The 19,972-nt window shown below is 41.4% G+C and overlaps 1 protein-coding gene across 2 annotated transcripts in view; it reads left to right on the forward strand.

The window, feature by feature from the left end:
• KSR1 (kinase suppressor of ras 1) overlaps nt 1-19,300 on the forward strand; it is a 163,494-nt gene extending 144,194 nt beyond the window's left edge. For both annotated transcript variants that reach the window (XM_075852833.1, XM_075852832.1), the window contains 3 exons: nt 10,164-10,299; nt 10,672-10,805; nt 14,112-19,300. In XM_075852833.1, coding sequence (XP_075708948.1) covers nt 10,164-10,299; nt 10,672-10,805; nt 14,112-14,190 — 349 coding nt within the window. In that variant the 3' untranslated portion in view covers nt 14,191-19,300. The remainder of the gene's footprint in view (nt 1-10,163; nt 10,300-10,671; nt 10,806-14,111) is intronic.
• Nucleotides 19,301-19,972: the final 672 nt, after the last annotated feature.

Here is a 19,972-nt window from a genome sequence, read left to right on the forward strand (position 1 = left end):
GCCATTTGCCCGAACCCGTGCCGTAGGTGTCTGGTATAGGGATAGTATCTTATCTAGCATAATGGGGCCAATCCCAACCTGGGTCAACGCCGACTTCAGGAACCCCCAGTGCACCCGATCGAAGGCTTTTTCCGCGTCTACCGATATTAAGCATGTGGGTAGCGACTTTTTCTGGACATAGGAGATTAAGAGTGTGGTTTTATTGGTGTTATCCCTCGCCTCTCTATGTCGAACAAATCCCGCCTGATCTCCGTGGATACAACGTGGTAAGAGTGGGGCTAGTCTATTTGCGATAACCTTAGAATAATGTTTTACATCCACATTTATCAGGGAGATTGGACGGTAATTAGAGCAAGCCGAGGTATCTTTCCCTGGTTTGGGGATCACTGTGATGGTAGCCGCCAATGTTTGCGGAGTGAATGGCACGGAAGTTGTTACTGCATTATATACCTTAGTCATATAGGGAAGAAGTTTAGTGACAAAGGTTTTGTAAAAGGACGCCGGGAATCCATCCGGACCCGGACTTTTACCCGATGGAGCTGATTTTATGATTGCCTGTATTTCAGATTCCGAGAAGGCCTCCCCTAGTGAGGCCGTCTCGGTCTCCTCCAACGTCGGCAGCGCCGTCTGTTCAACATAGGAATCGATCCTCTGTTGAAGGGTACTTGGCGACATATCTGCCAAAGGTCCCTTGAGGTTGTATAGTGCCTGATAGTAGTCCTTAACAATGTCTTCTGGTTTATGTTTGACCTCACCCTGTGTCGTTTTTATCGCCGGTATAAAGGATTGAGGGGTCCGTGGGTGTAATGAGTTAGCTAATGCCCTCCCGCATTTGTTAGAGTGTTCATATGCGAAACGTCTCATCCGGTCTCGAAACGACGCATGCGCCTGATCTAATAAGTTCCTCAGTGAATTTCGTGCTTCTAGTAGCTCTGCCAGAGTCTGGGGGTGTTGGGACCTTTTGTGGGTGGTCTCTAAAGTCTGTATCTGGGACAAGAGCTTATTAATTTTGAAAACCCTTTCCCTCTTTAGTCTCGCCCCTTGCTGTATAAATATACCTCTTAATACACTTTTCAACGCTTCCCACTGAACCGGCAGAGGGGTGGGGTCTTCCTCGTGATGCTCCAGAAACTCCGAGATGGATCTGTTAATCGCCGTTTGGCAAACCGCATCCCTTAACAGATGGGGGTTCAACCGCCAATGCCATTCCCGCTGTTTAGTGTCTGGGAAGGTAAGAGACAAGTAAACCGGCGCATGATCCGCCCAAATCATAGTTCCAATCTGAGATTTCGGGGACCAGGAAAGTAGATGATGGCTAATGAGAAACAAATCTATCCTGCTGTACATGTCATGTACTGGAGAATAAAAGGTGTAATCCCGTGTTTGGGGGTTGAGAATCCGCCAAATGTCTACCATTTGCATGCCGAACAGTTTAGACTTAAGGGAAGCCATTTGGGAAGCGGGAACGGAGGATCTGCCCGAGGAGGAGTCTGCAACCCTGTCCATTGTAAAGTTAAAGTCTCCTGCAGTTACCAAGAGACCTTCCGCGAATTTTGAGAGTTCCGTTAAGTAACTCCTGCATACGCGCACCTGGTCATGATTAGGGAGATACAAGTTCGCCACAGTGAACAGTCGCTCGCATATTCGAAGTTTCAGAAATACATAGCGCCCCTGAGTATCATATTGGGTAGCAACAACCGAGACCGGAAGAGATTTATGTATAGCGATACTCACTCCTCTGGATTTCGCAGTAGGGTTGGTACTATGGAACCACTGCGTGTAGTAGCGATGTTTCAGAGTGTGCACATGATCAGTCCTGAAATGAGTCTCCTGCAAAAGTAAAATCTGAACACGTTGTTTGTGCATATGGTGCAAAATTTGTGCACGTTTTTGCGGGGTATTAAATCCCCGGACATTTAATGAGCAACACTTTAAAGGCTCCATCTGGGAAAGAGGAAGAAGGGTAAGAGGAAATAAGAGAAGAAAGAGTAAGTGAACGAAAGGATTCACTACAGACAGTGATCCAGCCCCAAAACTACTCAGTTTAGGGGAAAGAAGTTAAAGTAAAGTGTTCAATCGAACACGCCCTAAGTGTGGGTTTAAAGGAAAAAAAAGAGTACACAGCGCCACATGGTGCAAGATAAACCTGATGGAAAAGGTTGAAAAATGTAAAAATAGGTGATCGCGCTCACCTTAACAAGTTGTACAAATCAGGTACAACACTGATGTGAGCATGTAAGAATGAAACAAATAGCTGCTGCTCCCCAATCCAGATGCCGGTATCATGGAAGCGTGGTACCGCAATGTAATAGTAAAATAGGAAAAAATGTATGGATATACAGGGGAGCGCTACTAATAAGTAAACGGGTAACAGTGGTAAATTCCTTGATTTATTAAATATAGGCAACGCGTTTCAACACAGGACATGTGTCTTCGTCAGGCCAAGGAAGAACAAACAGTGCAAAGAGACATCTTAAATAATAAGCCAAACATGATTAAAAAATCCACAGCAGCCTGAAAAAACCGCAAAAGCAAAGCTCATGGAGAGAGCTGTCAGTGACGTCATATAAACAGATGTTAAATGCGGGACTCGCAATCCAGCCAAAAAACAACAAACAACATCACTAAGTGATCCTGCAATTAATACTGCATCATTTTGTTGATGCATGTAAAATGTCAGAACAATGTAAAGTCAAAATAAAACGGGATACGCAATATTACATTATGCGCTGTGAAAATAAAAAAGCAGAGGAACACATTTAAAAGACAGCAGGAGAAACAATAAAGAGTTAAAATAACTCTGTAATATCTACGTGTGTCCTGGCTGAGTCCACAGGAGAAGCGCAGGCAGTGGAGGAATAAATCAAGCTGTTAGCGAACGGCACGAAAGAGTTCCCTGTAGTTATGGCAACGGAGCAGAGACGGAGGCCGCAGAGGGCCAAAAAGAGAAAAAGAGCAAAACGAGGTAAACAGAACAAGATCTCCAGAGGGAGAAAAGAGTTGGAGGGACGGGAAAAGGATGGGTGAGTGAGCAAGGACATATAGGGGAGTTACAGATACCATGTAAATAGATAAGAGCACATATTAAAAAAGGATTAAATAGTTGAATAAAACAGTCGCAAGGATATTGTAAAAGGCTGATAAGTTATAAAATATGGCAAAATAAATTAAATACAATTAAGGAATGAAACACAGAATGAAAAAAAACCAAAAAAAAAACAAACATTTAGTTCAATTAATGAATAAAAAAATGTGCAATTAATAAATAAAAATAATAAATTGATGATAATAATAATGCATTGATAATACATAGTTCATAAATATTACAAAAAATGCCAAAAAATTACATAGGGAAGTAAAAATACTTCAACATATGTAAACAGAACAATATGATGTGTAGTGGGTTTAATCCAGTGAGGATTCCGATAAATCATTGAGGCCACTGGGTTGTAAACAGGAGAGCTTGAATATCCAGAAATTTTCTCTCTGTTTCAATCTAGTAAATCTATCGCCATATGAGGGGGGGATATATTCTATTGGGGTGACTAGGATATTGCTGAAATCACTATTGTGCACTGTGATGTAGTGACGAGACACACTATGTTTCATAAATCCAATTTTCACATTAGATCTATGTTTATTGATCCTACATCTTAGTTGTTGTGTGGTTCTTCCCACATATTGAAGATTACAAGGACATTTTAGCAAGTATATTACAAAATTATTGCTACAGTTGATGAATGATTTTATTGGGAAGGATTCACTAGTTGTGGAGGACATAAAGGTTTTGCAACCATGTGTGATATTGGTGCAACACATGCACCTCAGATGTCCACAGCGGAAAGAGCCACTGATAGGAGGAAGTGTATTGTGTGTTTTCAAGCCTATATTCCTCAATCTACTGGGTGTTAAAAGGTTGCGTAACGTTTGGGACCTTCTGAACGTGATTGAGGGTTTGTCAGGGAGAATACCTTTCAGATATGGGTCGCTTTTCAGAATATGCCAGTGTTTTTTAATAATGTTCAAACATGCTTTGCTTCCGGAATTGTATGTAGTAATAAAATTGTACCCAAATTGGTTGGAATCGTCACTTTTCTTATTTTTTATTATTTATTTTTTTTTTTTAAGTGTGGGTTTGACTGGACTATGGAAGAAGGAAGCTCCCAACCAACTCCCGAATGCCCGACTCCCTGTATAAACACACATGTAAATTATCACGTCATCAAACAATGAACCAACAGCCCGTAACTGGCTAATATATGCCTAGCACTATACGCCTTCCTCCAGGGCAACTATCCCTTAGCTAAGATAACCTGTACCACGTCTAGCTGACTCCCATTACCCTACAGATACTTCTACCCGCCGCCATTCTGACTATACAGCCATTTATTCCCGACTAGGGCCCCCTCCCAGGGGGGTATTACTCCCATATCCATCACTCAGGAACTGTATGAAAGCCAAAAGCTCTATCATCCCCCTCCCCCCATTTCCAGAGGTCTGCAGACATGATGTGCGGTGATCTATATAAACTCACTTGGCCCATTGCCAGGGAGGAGGTGTGTACCCATGATCCCTACCTTGGGGCTCGCTCTGATCTGTAATGCATACATAAATCCCAAATGCAGTCCCCTTCCCTCACATCCCCAATGCAGCATGTTAAGACATAAAAAAGTAACCCCAACCCCTTCTTGTCAACGGAGCGGAATGTTCCAACATCTAATTCTAGCAATCATGACCTGGTCGTAGCCTGATGTCGAGGTAGCCGCCATCTGTGTTCGCCTATACAGTCCTGCGGGTCAGGCCAGTCCTGTAACATGCCTGGCAGGGGGGAAACTTCTCGGGACCCGCGGAACAGGAGCCATCAAAAGCGACCGTGGCTGTCTTAACCGCTGTAGAACTCAGTAAAGCACCATGGAGGCCGTCAGCGACGTATCAAAGAAGCAATCTCAAGATTCCTGAGAGGCATGGGCGGAAGCTCCTGGACCCTGTACTCTTCTGCGTCTCGCAGGGGTCGCGGAGTGATCCATCCGGTAATTACGTCTTGGTGTTCGTTGCGGCATAGGAGGAAAATATGGCCAATCTAAGATGGAAATCTGTGGGAGATCCAATGCAGCGAGGAAATCAGGGATATCTTCCGGAGAATAGACTGAATACAAGGAGGATCCCCGGCGTACTTGTAGTTGAAAGGGGTATCCCCATGAATACTGGATATCTTTTTCCCTAAGTGCAACAAGTAGGGGTCGTAGGGCTCTCCTTTTTGCCAAAGTGGAACGAGAAAGATCCGCCAGTAATTGCACTGGAGCCCCGTCGAAGTCCAGTGTACCCCTGTTACGGGCTTGCCTCATTATAGATTCTTTCAGTTGAAAAAAGTGGATTCTACACACCACATCACGCGGTCTGGCCACATCCGTGCTCTTTGGGCCCAGGGTGCGGTGAGCTCTGTCAATTTCCACCGGAGAATCCGCAGGTCTTTCCAACAACATGTTAAATATCCCCTGTAACGTGTGAACGAGGTCCTGGGGCCCCGTAGCTTCTGGAATGCCCCTGACTCTAATATTGTTTCTCCTATTTCTGTTCTCTGCATCATCCGTCATATCAAACAGCATTTGTATATGTGCAGAGTGTTGCTCTAATAAAGTTTGCTGGGATGCCTGATGCTGCTGTAGCTCCTGTGTTTTCACTTCAATCGCTTCCACCGATTCATTAATATGTGTAATGTCCTCTTTCAAGGAACGGATCTCATTTTTGCAAACCGCTTCAAGGCGGGAGATATAGCCCTCCATATCCTGCTTAGTTGGAATGGACGCCATTTGTGCAGTTAGTGGCTGTAGTTCAGGGCCCATACCACGGATTGATGCCGTGTTAGAGACTGACTCACCCCTCTGCGGTTCTGCCGAGCTGTCCTGCGGCTGGTCCGGAGGATTTGCCTTTCCCCGAGGCGGCGTCCCTGAAGTGCCAGTGCGGTCCACCATATTGGATAGACGGGCCGGAGATGCAGGCATGCCCGGGTCCGAAAAATAATGAGGTATACCGCTCCTCGTTCTTGGCTGATCACTTCTTGCGGGTGTCGGGGTTTGTTGCGTGATCCCCTTCGCATTAGTGCGATGTGTGTCGCAAATAGACGCTATTAATCGGGCTTGAGAGCAGTCAGGGAGCAGGAGCTCTTACACCACGCGTCTCACCAGTTCCATATCCAGGCCACGCCCCCAGAATATGTTCCCTTTTATCCAAGTAAATAATGTTCCTCTGAACGTTGGCATCTATTTATATATCTTTATATATACAGTGTACATATATATATATATATATATATATATACACTACCGTTCAAAAGTTTAGGATCACTTAGAAATTTCCTTATTTTTGCAAGAAAAGCACAGTTTTTTTCAATGAAGATAACATTAAATTAATCAGAAATACACTCTATACATTGTTAATGTGCTAAATGACTATTCTAGCTGCAAACGTCTGGTTTTTAATGCAATATCTACATAGGTGTATAGAGGCCCATTTCCAGCAACCATCACTCCAGTGTTCTAATGGTACATTGTGTTTGCTAACTGTGTTAGAAGGCTAATGGATGATTAGAAAAAACACACTTGAAAACCCTTGTGCAATTATGTTAGCACCGCTGTAAACAGTTTTGCTGTTTAGAGGAGCTATAAAACTGACCTTCCTTTGAGCTAGTTGAGAATCTGGAGCATTACATTTGTGGGTTCGATTAAACTATCAAAATGGCTAGAAAAAGAGAGCTTTCATGTGAAACTCGACAGTCTATTCTTGTTCTTAGAAATTAAGGCTATTCCATGCGAGAAATTCCCAAGAAACTGAAGATTTCCTACAACGTTGTGTACTACTCCCTTCAGAGGACAGCACAAACAGGCTTTAACCAGAGTAGAAAGAGAAGTGGGAGGCCCCGCTGCACAACTGAGCAATAAGACAAGTACATTAGAGTCTCTAGTTTGAGAAATAGACGCCTCATAGGTCCTCAACTGGCAGCTTCATTAAATAGTAGTTAAAAATCTACAGTCAACGTCTACAGTGAAGAGGCGACACCGGGATGCTGGCCTTCAGGGCAGAGTGGCAAAGAAAAAGCCATATCTGAGACTGGCTAATAAAAGGAAAAGATTAATATGGGCAAAAGCACACAGACATTGGACAGAGGAAGATTGGAAAAAAGTGTTATGGACAGACGAATCGAAGTTTGAGGTGTTTGGATCACACAGAAGAACATTTGTGAGACGCAGAACAACTGAAAAGATGCTGGAAGAGTGCCTGACGCCATCTGTCAAGCATTGTGGAGGTAATGTGATAGTCTGGGGTTGCTTTGGTGCTGGTAAAGTGGGAGATTTGTACAAGGTAAAAGGGATTTTGAATAAGGAAGGCTATCACTCCATTTTGCAACGCCATGCCATACCCTGTGGACAGCGCTTGATTGGAGCCAATTTCATCCTACAATAGGACAATGACCCAAAGCACTCCTCCAAATTATGCAAGAAGGGAAGAAGCAGGCAGCTGGTATTCTATCTGTAATGGAGTGGCCAGCGCAGTCACCAGATCTCAACCCCATAGAGCTGTTGTGGGAGCAGCTTGACCGTATGGTACGCAAGAAGTGCCCATCAAGCCAATCCAACTTGTGGGAGGGGCTTCTGGAAGCATGGGGTGAAATTTCTCCCGATTACCTCAGCAAATTAACAGCTAAAATGCCAAAGGTCTGCAATGCTGTAATTGCTGTAAATGGAGCATTCTTTGACGAAAGCAAAGTTTGAAGGAGAAAATGATTATTAGAAATAAAAATAATTATTTCTAACCTTGTCAATGTCTTGACTAAATTTTCTAGTCATTTTGCAATTCATTTGATAAATATAAGTGTGAGTTTTCATGGAAAACACAAAATTGTCTGGGTGACCCCAAACTTTTGAATGGTAGTGTCTGTATATATATATATATATATATATATATATATATATATATATATATATACTCCTCAACATTGAAATTGCAATACCAAAAAGGGCAAGCCGTAAGGTTATGAAAATCGAGACAATAGCAGGTGTCGCTAACATCTGCAAATGATCAAATTTTCAAGCACCTAGCTCCAATCTGTGACATATGGGGGGGCATAAAAGCCAGATTGAAAGCAAAGTTTTTTAGCCACAAACCTCAAAAATCGGATCAAGTGGTGTGGGATGATTGTGCGTCTTCTTCGTCAACGTGCCAGTTATCTCCACTTGTCGCAAACTAAGAGGGACAGAATCCCTGAACTGAGAGACCTTGGTTTATCACTCCGGTTGATTGCTACAAGCCTAAGCCCAGATGTTAGCACTGTTCAACGTTGCGTGTCCCGGTGGTTGGGAGAACAAGAGCGAATGGGAATGACAGCAAGCGGTGCGTGGAGGCCAACCCTATGCACGGACGAATCCCCTGATTGGAATATTGGCGCGTAGTGATCCATTCTGTGCTGCAAATGAAATTGGACGTCACATCCCAAGCCTAGAGGGGCAACCAGTGTTGAGACAAACCATCAGAAGGCGTTTGCACGACATTGGGCTACGAGCTAGATGTCCAGCTACAGATGTTCCATTGACCACACGCCACTGCTCTCAAAGGCTATCATGATGCACAACAAGACAGGAATGGGGACTAGAATGGGGGTCTATCTCCTTCGGCAATGGGTCCCACTTTTGTCTCGGATGCAATGATAGCCGGAGATTGGTCTGGAGACTATGTGGGCAACGCCATGAACAGTCCTTCACAAGGGAACGTCATAACGGTCCCACTCCTGGGATTATGGTGTGGGGTGGCATAATGTACAGTAGCTGGACCCCTTCTAGTCTTCATTTCAGGTACACTAACAGCTCTGCGTTATATTGATTTGGTCGTGGAACCAGTGGTACAGCCATTTCTCCAAAGTGTTCTAGAAGCCGTTTTTCAACAGGACAACGCCAGTCCGCATGTTGCTCATGTTGCTGTGAGCAGCCTGTGTGGCCTAAACGTACTACCATAGCCTGCAGCATCTCCGGACTTGTTCGTCCATCGAGCAGATCTGGGACGTCATTAAGCGGCAATTGCAAAGGGAGCTGCCAGCAGCCAATCTTGATGATTTGCGTGCCCAAGTGAATTCAGTGTGGCATATCACTCCTCAGACAACCATTAATAACCTCATTGATAGCATGCCAACGCGTATAAGTGCGTTTATTTTTGCGCGTCATGCTCATACTCGATACTAAATAAATCAAGATGTTTGGAACATTTTATTTCTGTTTTTTTATCATTTGGATATCATTAACATGTCTATCGATGCGTGATTTCCACAATTCCAAAACTTTTCCTTCTTGGTGTAGCAATTTCAATGTTGAGGAGTGTATGTATGTATGTATGTATGTGTGTATATATATATATATATATATATATAATCTTGACTTTTTACACATTAAATACACAGTGGCGAGAATCTTTAAAGTGTAACTAAACTTTCAACAAACTTCTGACATGTCATAGTGACATGTCAGAAGTTTTGATTTGTGGGGGTCTGAGCACTGAGACCCCCATCGATCGCTAAAACGTAGCACCAGAAGTGGTCGGGTGAGCACTGAGTTGCTTCGTTTCTGACCGGCTTCCTGGAAGAAGCAGATCAGAAACTAAGCAGCTAAGCGCTCACCCGAGCGCTTCTGGCACTTCGTTTTAGCAATCGGTGGGGCACTTAGTGCTCAGACCGCCACCAATCAAAACTAGCGTACATGTTTATGAGGAATATAAGAGATATAGCTGTTCGGCCAGCAGCATTCTCTTGTGTATAACAGGCTTAAAGCTAGCGAAGAATATGAAATAAATGTTCCCTTGTTAGTAAGGCTGAAGAAAGTCATAAATCCATCCATATTGACAATGGGTCTCTAGTACGCATTTCAATCAAGATAAGAGAGGAACAGTCTGCACTTCATCCTTGGCCAAAGGCAATTTCACATGACATATGGCAGTTTCAAGTACTGTAAAGGTAGTTTTATATATTATATATGCCCACATGTGTATTCACATGAGGAGTCTTAACGCTGTATTCTGTGCTCTCTTCCATAACTTTATAAAAGTCTGAGTACACATATGTATGCGTATACGCTTATGCAGAAAGTTAATTATTTTTATCATGATGTTTATTTATTTTTAAGGACTGTATGGTATGAACTGCAAGCTCGGGATTGGCCGTTCAAAAGTCAGGCAACCGAGGCTCTTATCTGGCAAGTTGGAAGTGGTGAAGGTGTGAAGCAGCTGCTGTCTACTATAAGTCTGGGAAAAGAGGTCACCGTAAGTATATTTTGAAGGTGTAAATGAAGTTTCATAAGTTTACAGTCCAAAGTGAGTTTTGGATGTATTTAGAACGGCCTTTTAAAGGGGTGATCTCATGAAAAAAACAAGCAAATCTGGAGGACTCAAGCCATCCATGTATTATATGGACGACCGTTCCTGTGAATAGCCGCAATGTAATACTAGATTCTGCAGCAGGGAAAATATCTGGCTCCCTGTGGGTTCGGTGTCAGCTGAGCGCCACAACAGCTCCAATATATAAGGGCTTGTCTCTTTCTCTTGAATGACTAATTTTCCATTTTATGTAAAGTGAATGACAGTAGTAGTATTTTCAATTTTTTACAATTGTTTGTAACCTTTTATTTCCTACAGGAGATTCTGGCTGCATGTTGGGCATTTGATTTTAATGAAAGACCAAGCTTTACAATCCTTATGGACATGTTAGAGAAGCTGCCAAAACTTAACCGAAGGTTGTCACATCCAGGTCACTTCTGGAAATCTGCAGAGTGAGTATCTCAATGTCCCATATTGGCTCCTAGAAAGTTAGTCAGATATGGAAACAATGATCATTTTTCAATGTCGTGAATGTAATTTGGCCCCTACTTTGCCGGGAAAATAAGCATACAAACATTGCAGTGCCGTGAATTTTCACCTAAAACAGAGCTAAGTAAAGGGATTTAGTAACTTTCAGGGTCAGTGGATATAATCTGCTACTTCTATACATTCCATCAAGGAAACATGAGCACAATATCTATGTAGGAAGACACTTTTATAAGTTATAATATTTTTTGAGCAAAGTAATTTGTATTGTTCAGCAAATTGAAAGCCTGTATATAGAAAAACATAGCATTGAGTAAAGTTATAGCAAAGGTGAGTTCTTGATACAATATACAGCTCATTTGTATATACCCATTATGAAACTTGAAATATTAGGAACAATTTGTCTTCATATTTAGTAGGTATGCTATCAATTGTGTATCTGTACATTTCTGGACTATTAAGGGAATGTTATTAAATGACTCTTTTTACTTTCTTTCCCCCCTTGGATTTTGATTATTTGCTGATCTCATCGCTGCCATTCTTCTTTCCATCCTCCATTCTCCTGCTGTGGGCCCTGGCTTACCACCTTGGATGTCTCTGAACTCGTTTGCATTGTTGATTTTTATTTTTGCCTTCTATCTGCTTTGATTCCTTCTGTATCACCCAAACCTCCATATGACATATTTTACCTTGCATGTACTGTCCGTAGACATTGGAACAATTTTTACACGAAGGGTCAATTCGACCAGCATGGTTTTCACCACCACTGCCCAGTTGCCAACAAATAAATGGGCAGATTTATTCCTCGTCACCCTTGCATTCCATGCACCTTTTATTTTTTTAAATATTCAGCATGAAAGAGTGTTAGGTACTATACCTCTGCTCGAAAATACATTGTTAAAGGAAACCCCTAGCTTTATAGATTACTGGGTTCTCTTGTATAAAGCTTTCTTCGCTCTATTATCATTGGCTAACAAGATGTGTCATGGAGACTCGGCCCATCCATAACAGAATATATACATAAAGTAATGTAAGAAACTTGTAGCAGCATACAATGGCCCTCCTTATTGCCACAGTTATGGCAGCTGCATGCTTCAGATTGAGGAAATATATGAGAACATCATTTATAAACTAGTAGGGACCAGGGTTGAATAGTTACAGAAATAAGCATCATATAAATGAAAATGAGTGCAGGATTCTGACCCTAAAAAGGGAAGAGGTTCTGATCCGAGTTCTGCTTTTCCTTTACAGAAGGTCAATCTGCCAGTGAGACACGATAAAACCACGGCATTACCACGACTCGCATGTCACTTTAATGTTTCTCTCTGGGAACAAAAAGTTGCAAAGTACTGTGACCGTGTTGCATTTTTTGTGATTTTTACAAGGTCTGTTGCAACTTTCTTTTCCATGGAAAAACCTTATTGTTGTCTGTGACTCCTTGTTTCCCCGGAACCCTAGCCTTATAGTATTGTAGCTGACATGAGATTTTTTTTTTTTTTATCAAATCCATGCAGGAATATTGACATATCATGTCAGTTGCGGTCTCTTTTCTCTTATAACCCACTAAACTTGCTTTTTATAACAGTGTTGTGACCTTACTAATACAATTTCCTTAATTCATTCATTTTGTTGAGGATTGTTGAATAACTGTGTTTTCTCCCCCTCATAGGTTATAGCTGCTGGCCATCTGCCTTGCATGCTTTCATGCGTCTTCTGCTAATCTACAGCTTCGTGGACACTTACCTTTCATCCACAAAACAAATAATCACCAATATTACGAAAAAAAATTAACCCTTGGATGTATCTGATGCTTTGATCTTTTTCCTGCCTGCTATTCTCTTGGTGTGGGCTGTTTGCTTGAATAACAAATTCTAACTGCAAGACATCTACTTGGCACTAACTCTAGGACAATCTGTGTATCTAGTTTCTCTAGCACTATGGGCCAGCAGTAACATTTTCTAAAGCAGGGTTACCAGCATTTAAGTGGATTCATTGCACTTGGTGCTTTACTTCTGTGTCCTTCTAATAAGCACTTTTTAGTGTGTGTGTGTGTGTGTGTGTGTGTGTGTGTGTGTGTGTGTGTGTGTGTGTGTGTGTGTTTTTAAGATTGTCCATCAATGCACAGCACAATATCAATGGTTTACACCATAATATACAGTACCAGAATTAGTTTTGGACATACTTTACCACTTTGTATGTCTATAAAGTGTTAGTATTGACCCTAGTTTTTATTATGATTGTCACACCTATAAGGGTAAGGCCATACGGAGCGGCCCTGACACGGTCGCAATGCGGCTAACAACCGCGCCGACACCATGTTCGGTGCGGCTGTCAAACAGACTGTTAGTGGCCGCGTGTTAACGCGGGTAAACTGTCCCTTTATCTGCAAAATCGTGCGGCCATGAATTAATACACCCTTTATGGCCGCACGATTTAGCAAATTACAACAACTTACATTCTATTCATTCTCTATGGCAGCGCCGGAAAAAGCTGAACACTGCACTCGGCTATCTCCGGCGCTCCCATAGAGAATTAAAGGAGCAGCAATGCGCATGTCACCAGAATACCTCTTAACGAGGTATTTGTCAGCCGCTCCTACATGGTGCCGGCTGTTTGGCCGCGTTGCGACCGTGTCAGGGCCGCTCCGTGTGGCTGTACCCTAATAGAGTCTCTTATATTTGCGATTATGACCTGGCATTAGTCAGACAGGATGTTTTTGACATTGCATTTAAAGATCAGACCCCCCCCCCCCTGTTTTATACATGTTCCGTACTCTCTCCACCTGAAGCTACCACACCCAGAATATTTGCAAAGCAAATAATAAATATTGAATTGCAGTTCATATATTCAATAAGAAGAGACGAAATTACCGCTTGCCACCCACTACTCTAGGTCAGCAGTAGTTGCTTCCTCCCATGAAGAAAAGGGAAGTGAAGTGACAATACCTCATTCTCTTGTCATAGTGACCACAGTAGAATTGGAAGGTGAGGGGGTGTCACATCATTTACACAGTATTACGCAGTATATCAGCGGCTGAGTAACTATCACATTTTTCTTTTACTGCAGAAAGAGTGAGATTTACATAGTTCTTAACTCTTAAACTGATGGAAATAAATAAGTAACCGATCTGGTTCTGTTAGGCCTGAACGTTGCTTTTTGTTGGACAATCCTATAATCAAAAACATTATGTATGTATAGTGGATGAAGTGCAACTTGAAATGTTTATAACTGGTCTAACTTAGACATGTTTGTTTTGTTCCCCCTTCTTTTAGCATTAACAGTAGCAAAAGTATCCCCCGTTTTGAAAGATTTGGCCTGGGAGTCTTGGAGCAGGGTAACCAAAAGATCTAATATGCTGTGAGATGTCTGAAAGTGATATTCATGCTTAGTACTACAGCAACCGGCAGAGTTTGGATTTGCAGCCAGTGGTGACCCCCTTTAATGGATATGCTTTTTTCTCTTTAAATGAATTTTTTAATTAATCCATTTTGCGCTGTACAGGAGCAGAGCAGTGCCTTGCCTATCCCTACCAGCGCAGAATGGCTTGAGCTTTAGCGCTACCCGCTGATTTTGTTGTTTACATATGATTTTGGACATGTGAGTTGTATCGTGTCAATGAAAGTGAATAAATGTGACTGACTTTTTTTTCTCCTGTATAAGCTACAGAATTGCATTAAGATGATTCTCGGGGCTGTAACTTTTTATGTCACTCCACGTACCGTAAAACAGTTCTTAATGTGCTGATGATGGGACAATATGAAGACAGCTGCTGTCAAGTCTTTCTGTGTCCAAGTCCACTTTGGGGGGCTCTTTTACATACAGTAAACATAGATTTAGTTGGTAGCAAGCAGAGTTATGTTCACTGCAAATCATTATAACAACAAACGACTGATTTTAAGTTGTAGACAAAACTGACACTTGCTGCTCAGGTACTCACTCGATATTGATACAGAATAATTAAAAGTTTCAAAAAATTTCCAACATACTCTCAGAAATCTACCTGATTTATAACATCATACATTTTTAACATTTGAGGACTAAAGGTTGGTTTACACACCACAATTTTCCAAACCATCAATGATCATTTTGTGGTTTGAAAATTCATGGCCGAGGATTTGATGGAAATTTCCATCAGTGCGATTCTGGCAGGGCGATATCATTGTTGCCCAGTGCCAGCTCTAATGAAAGCCATGCAGTAGTCAGTAGAGCCTTATGTTTATGTTGCTATGAGCAGCATTAACATTTACCAATCCTGCCACTAATATTGATGATTTTTAGGGTGACGTGATGGACCAAAATCAATCATTAAGAATAGTTTTATTATCGATCTCCTTCATTCACACTGGCCAATTGTTGTTACAATTGCTTGAATTATGACATTATTAAGGTGCTTAGAAACATATTAAGACAGTTAAAATGATATCCAAATCCCAAATCAATTTTACAAGAATTAAATTGAATTGCTCTTTGGATTATAATAACCCTAATTCCCAATATGTATTGCATATTATCTGTTTACAAATATAACGAATGGCAAAATCTTATCGACACAGCACATCACACTCTCTGGTTTACTATTTAAAGTCATTAAATGGGGTAGTCTCAGCTCAGTGATTTTATCTGAGATGGTTCCTTTTGCCCCAATCATAATTTTCTAAGCTACAATGTTTCATTAAAAATGTCTCCTTATCTAGAGAAATCCTTATTCACTGTCCATGGGGGGCTTCCTGTTTACCTTGGTCACTATTGGAGCGTCCTCCATCAGAGCAGTGGAGGACATGCATGTGCAGTAAACACACAGCCCCACGGTCCCAGGTCCTCTCTGTATTGCTTAGTTCAGCCTCTGGGCATGAACACTCCACTTACCTCCATACTGCACTGTACAGGCAAAACCAGGAGATGATGCTCAGTGAGCTCTTACCAGATTTGATAGCGGCAGCGGCTCGTGTCCCAAAATGAGATAAGAAATTACAAATAAGGCTGTGTTCACATCACCGTCTGTGTTCCGTTGAGGGGTTCCGTTGGAGGTTTCCGTCGGGTTAACCCCTCAGCGGAAAGCAAACGGAAATCTCACGGAAACCTAGCTAATGGTTTCAGTCTGTCACTATTTTGACAGGGTTCCGTTGTTCTTAACGGAATCAATAGCACAGTCGACTGCGCTATTGGTTCCGTCAAGAGCAATGGAACCTTGTCACAGACGGAAACCATTAGCTAGGTTTCTGTCACCAATGATATCAATGGTGAGGGAAACAAAAGCTTAGGTTTCCGTTTGCCTTTCCGTTGAAGGGTTAACCCGACGGAAACCTCCGACGGAAACCCTCAACGGAAGGGCAATGGTGATGTGAACAGGCCCTGAGGTGCATAAATGTGAGTTATTTCTATTCACCTGGAAACAGTCATGTGGGGCTATTAGCACAACCCCAGACCAGGAAGTCACATGGAGAAAACGGAGCAAGACGGTTGAAAATAAGTGATTGGAATGTATATACCATTGCAAAAGGTTATAAAAATACTTTAATTTAACTGTAGTTATAAATTAAACTGTCAAAATAGCATGAGATTAGACAACTTCTTAAAGCTTTAATTATAGGTATATGTAATTTTTACATTTATCTTACCACCGGCTGGTGTTTTAATTTTTGCTATTACTGGATATAAGCCTGTTGTGAGAATGATAGACAATCTCTTCAAGTCAGAAGTGGAGCTGGAATAGGATAAGCTCTGAGTCCACCACTTAGCAGACATATTTCAGAGTAGATATAAGCACTTGGTTGCTTGTAGTTTGCATTTAGAATTCAACTTACCACATCAGGAACTCTTAAGAAACATTTTGAAAAAGAAATACAAGCTTCAAAATAGATATGTGAAAGCCTGGCAGTGCCGAGTACCTTGTTCTTCATCCCTTAATCTCAACTGACACTTGTAGCTCCTACTAAATGTTATAACTCAAACTGAGCATTTACTTATGGCCACTTTAAGGTAATCTCCGCACGTAGCCCAATCACTGCAAGATTTCCTTATGGATTTTCATACGGAACTTCCGCTGCGTATTACAGTACCAGCAAAGTGGATGAGAAGTATGTTCTAACCACAGAAGCTGCACTGATACTACAGGTCTTGCGTCATCTTTGCAGATGTGCCGCTCCCTGCAGTCAGGGAAGAGCGCCACCTGAGGCAAGATGCATTGATGCTCAGCCCATGGGCCTATTTTTGGAGGAAGGCCGGGAGCTGTATCTCCATCAGCCCCATTGTTAATCCGGCCCTGGGTAAACCAACTAAAAAGTTTTATAGGTCTTAAATGAGATTACTAGCACTTAGCCTCTTCTTTTAAATTGGATTTTATTAAAAACCTTACTTGGGCATCTGTCATATTAAATATATGAAACGTTTTATTAGTGAACTCAGCATAATGTATAAATCACAAGGGTGATATCCTCAAACAAGTATAAGATTGCTCAGAGTTATTAGCAAGCCTTTCTTAAGAAGTCATAACATTGCCTCACTGAAACTTCTTTTAAGATATAAACAGTTTAGTTTCACCATACTAATCATATAAAAGTATGAAGTGCATAAAAAGCAACTCCCTCATGTACATGACCTAAGAGAATAACTCTATTTACAAGTGGCTGTGTATCTAGTAAAGAGCAGGCCTATATAGAGGTCAAATTCCCCATCATTGCTCTTTGAATATATCATCATACGCAGAATGTTTTATGACAGCGTCTGTCTGCTACTCCGGACCAGCAGTCGATAGACTGTATTCTGCTGATGCACTAGGCCTTATAATGAGATTACAGAATGATTCCAATAGTAACATTATATCACTTAATTTCATAAAGCGTAGCTGTTCATACAAACTAGGCAAGAGAACACCATTCAGTTTACAAAAAAAATATAAGGCCCTGTTCACACTGAGTTTTCTCTCAGACGGCACTAGTTAAACAGTCCAACTTGTAGTCAGTATGGACACTCTCTCCCAGAAAAATGCAGTAGACAGTCCGCGACCCAGTGAGGGTATATATTGTTATTCTTATCCTTGTAGTTCCACAGAGCTCCATACAATCTCTCCACGTTCAAAACTCCTGGTAGGACAAGATCCTATATCTCTAGTAGGTGGGGAAAAGAGACATAGAGCAACACCCTCTGAAAACTGTATGCTCCACGCTAGTTTTAATCCATACTCACAAAAATAATAAATAAAAGCGTCAAATAGGTAAAACACCATAAGAGTTCGTAAGCGGCGCGCCAAACATTCTCGCCGAGAGACTTTTTTTGTCCAGTTTTCTGCAAAGCTGAAACACAGTCCAGTTGGCGAACACACAGAGTTTTCCAACTGAATTTCAACATTTTCTGTATATGGAATATGATACAAAACCAAATTGTGTTATATGTATATCTATATAATTGTGTTATATATATATATTAGTCCCTGGAACCTGGGGATGGTCTCCCCAGAACACAACTGCAGGAAGACCTGCCACTTTCACAGTAGCAGTGGCAAACTAATTTCCTACACCAAACTTTAAGGTAGGACTGGAGGCAGAGTTCCCCCATGTTAGTAATCTTGGGAATCACTGATGAAAAATAAAAAGAACGGAATGTGTTCCATGACCTCAACTATTACATTCATGGTGTCCAACTGGGCAGCAGTAAGAAGACGCAAACTAGGCCCTCTATATATTATATAAAATCTTACATATGCTGAGGGGAAAAAATTAAATATTGAAAACTAATATGTTACCAGTCATTATTAATAATGGATTATTGTGCAACACATTGTCCACCAGCATTACATGGGCAGCAGTTTTATGGTAGTAACGGGTGAGAACTATGTGTTTGGTGCCATGACCAGCAAGTGTCTATAGTTACAATTCTGTAAATCTCTTATTAAAAAAACTCTTGACAGCAGAGTGCCCACAAATGACAATATAATGTACAAGTTGCTTCTGTTCTTACGATTCAGTTTTATCTATGCGTTTGGTTTGATGCACTAGTGTCTTGATTTTATGATGTATAGATTTTTGCATCTTTTTTTTTTTCTTTCTTAGAAGTGTTTTTTAAAAGGACCACTAAGTTCAATGTGACTGTTTAGTAATAATCCTTGTGGTGTTGTAAGGGAGTGAATATCACTGTAAAATCTGTATCCTTTTAGTCCTGTAAATGTGGGCAATGTTTATTTTGGCTGTACAATACTGCTCTACTGGCTGAGACTTCAGTGCTATGTAAATGGAGTCTGTACTATGGTGTAATGGACACGTATCTTTTTGAATGTGATGTAAAATTTTGTACAGTAAAATTTTTATATTTTCTATCAACTGAGTTTGTCTTCCAGAATTGCTATTAATTTAATTAAACAGTTAGTATTAACAAAGGTTCTGTATTAGTTATGCAACCAGCAAAAAGTGCACTCCTTATGCTATTGAAATTCTGGATATTTAGGATTCTATAAAGTGAATAAATTCATGCTCTTAAAAGTGATTTTTTTTGTGTGTCTTTTTTTTATAAATATTCATTTTCATATTGTTGTGTTTACTATGAATTATTTGTGGTGGAAATTTTAACCCCTTGACGACATTTAGGGCGGGTTCACACATGGCGGAATTTCACTTAAATTCCGCTGCGGACACTCCGCAGCGTTATTCCGCAGCGGAGCCGTTTCTCCATTGACTTTCACTTTAATTTAGCAGTGTTCGTTTACACGATGCGTACAATTCCGCTGCGGAGCAGAGGCTGCGGAGCGGAATTTGGTGTCCGCAGCATGCTCTGTCTGTTGCGGAGCAGTGGCGGACTCATGGCGGAATTTCTCCATTGACTTCAATGGAGATTCAAAGTTCCGCAATGAAGTCCGCAGCTGTCATGCACATGTCATGTGTGCTGCGGATGCGTCTTGCTTTTTTAACTTGACATTTCTTCATTCTGGCTGGACCTATGTATTTCTAGGTCTACAGCCAGACTGAGGAAGTCAATGGGGCTCCCGTAATGACGGGAGCGTTGCTAGGAGACGTCAGTAAATAGTCACTGTCCAGGGTGCTGAAAGAGTTAAGCGATCGGCAGTAACTGTTTCTGCACCCGGGACAGTGACTACCGATCCCAATATACATGTATCTGTAAAAAAAAATGAAGTTCGTACTTA

This window comes from Rhinoderma darwinii, chromosome 2 (assembly GCF_050947455.1).
Source record: "Rhinoderma darwinii isolate aRhiDar2 chromosome 2, aRhiDar2.hap1, whole genome shotgun sequence".
Lineage (NCBI taxonomy): Eukaryota > Metazoa > Chordata > Amphibia > Anura > Rhinodermatidae > Rhinoderma > Rhinoderma darwinii.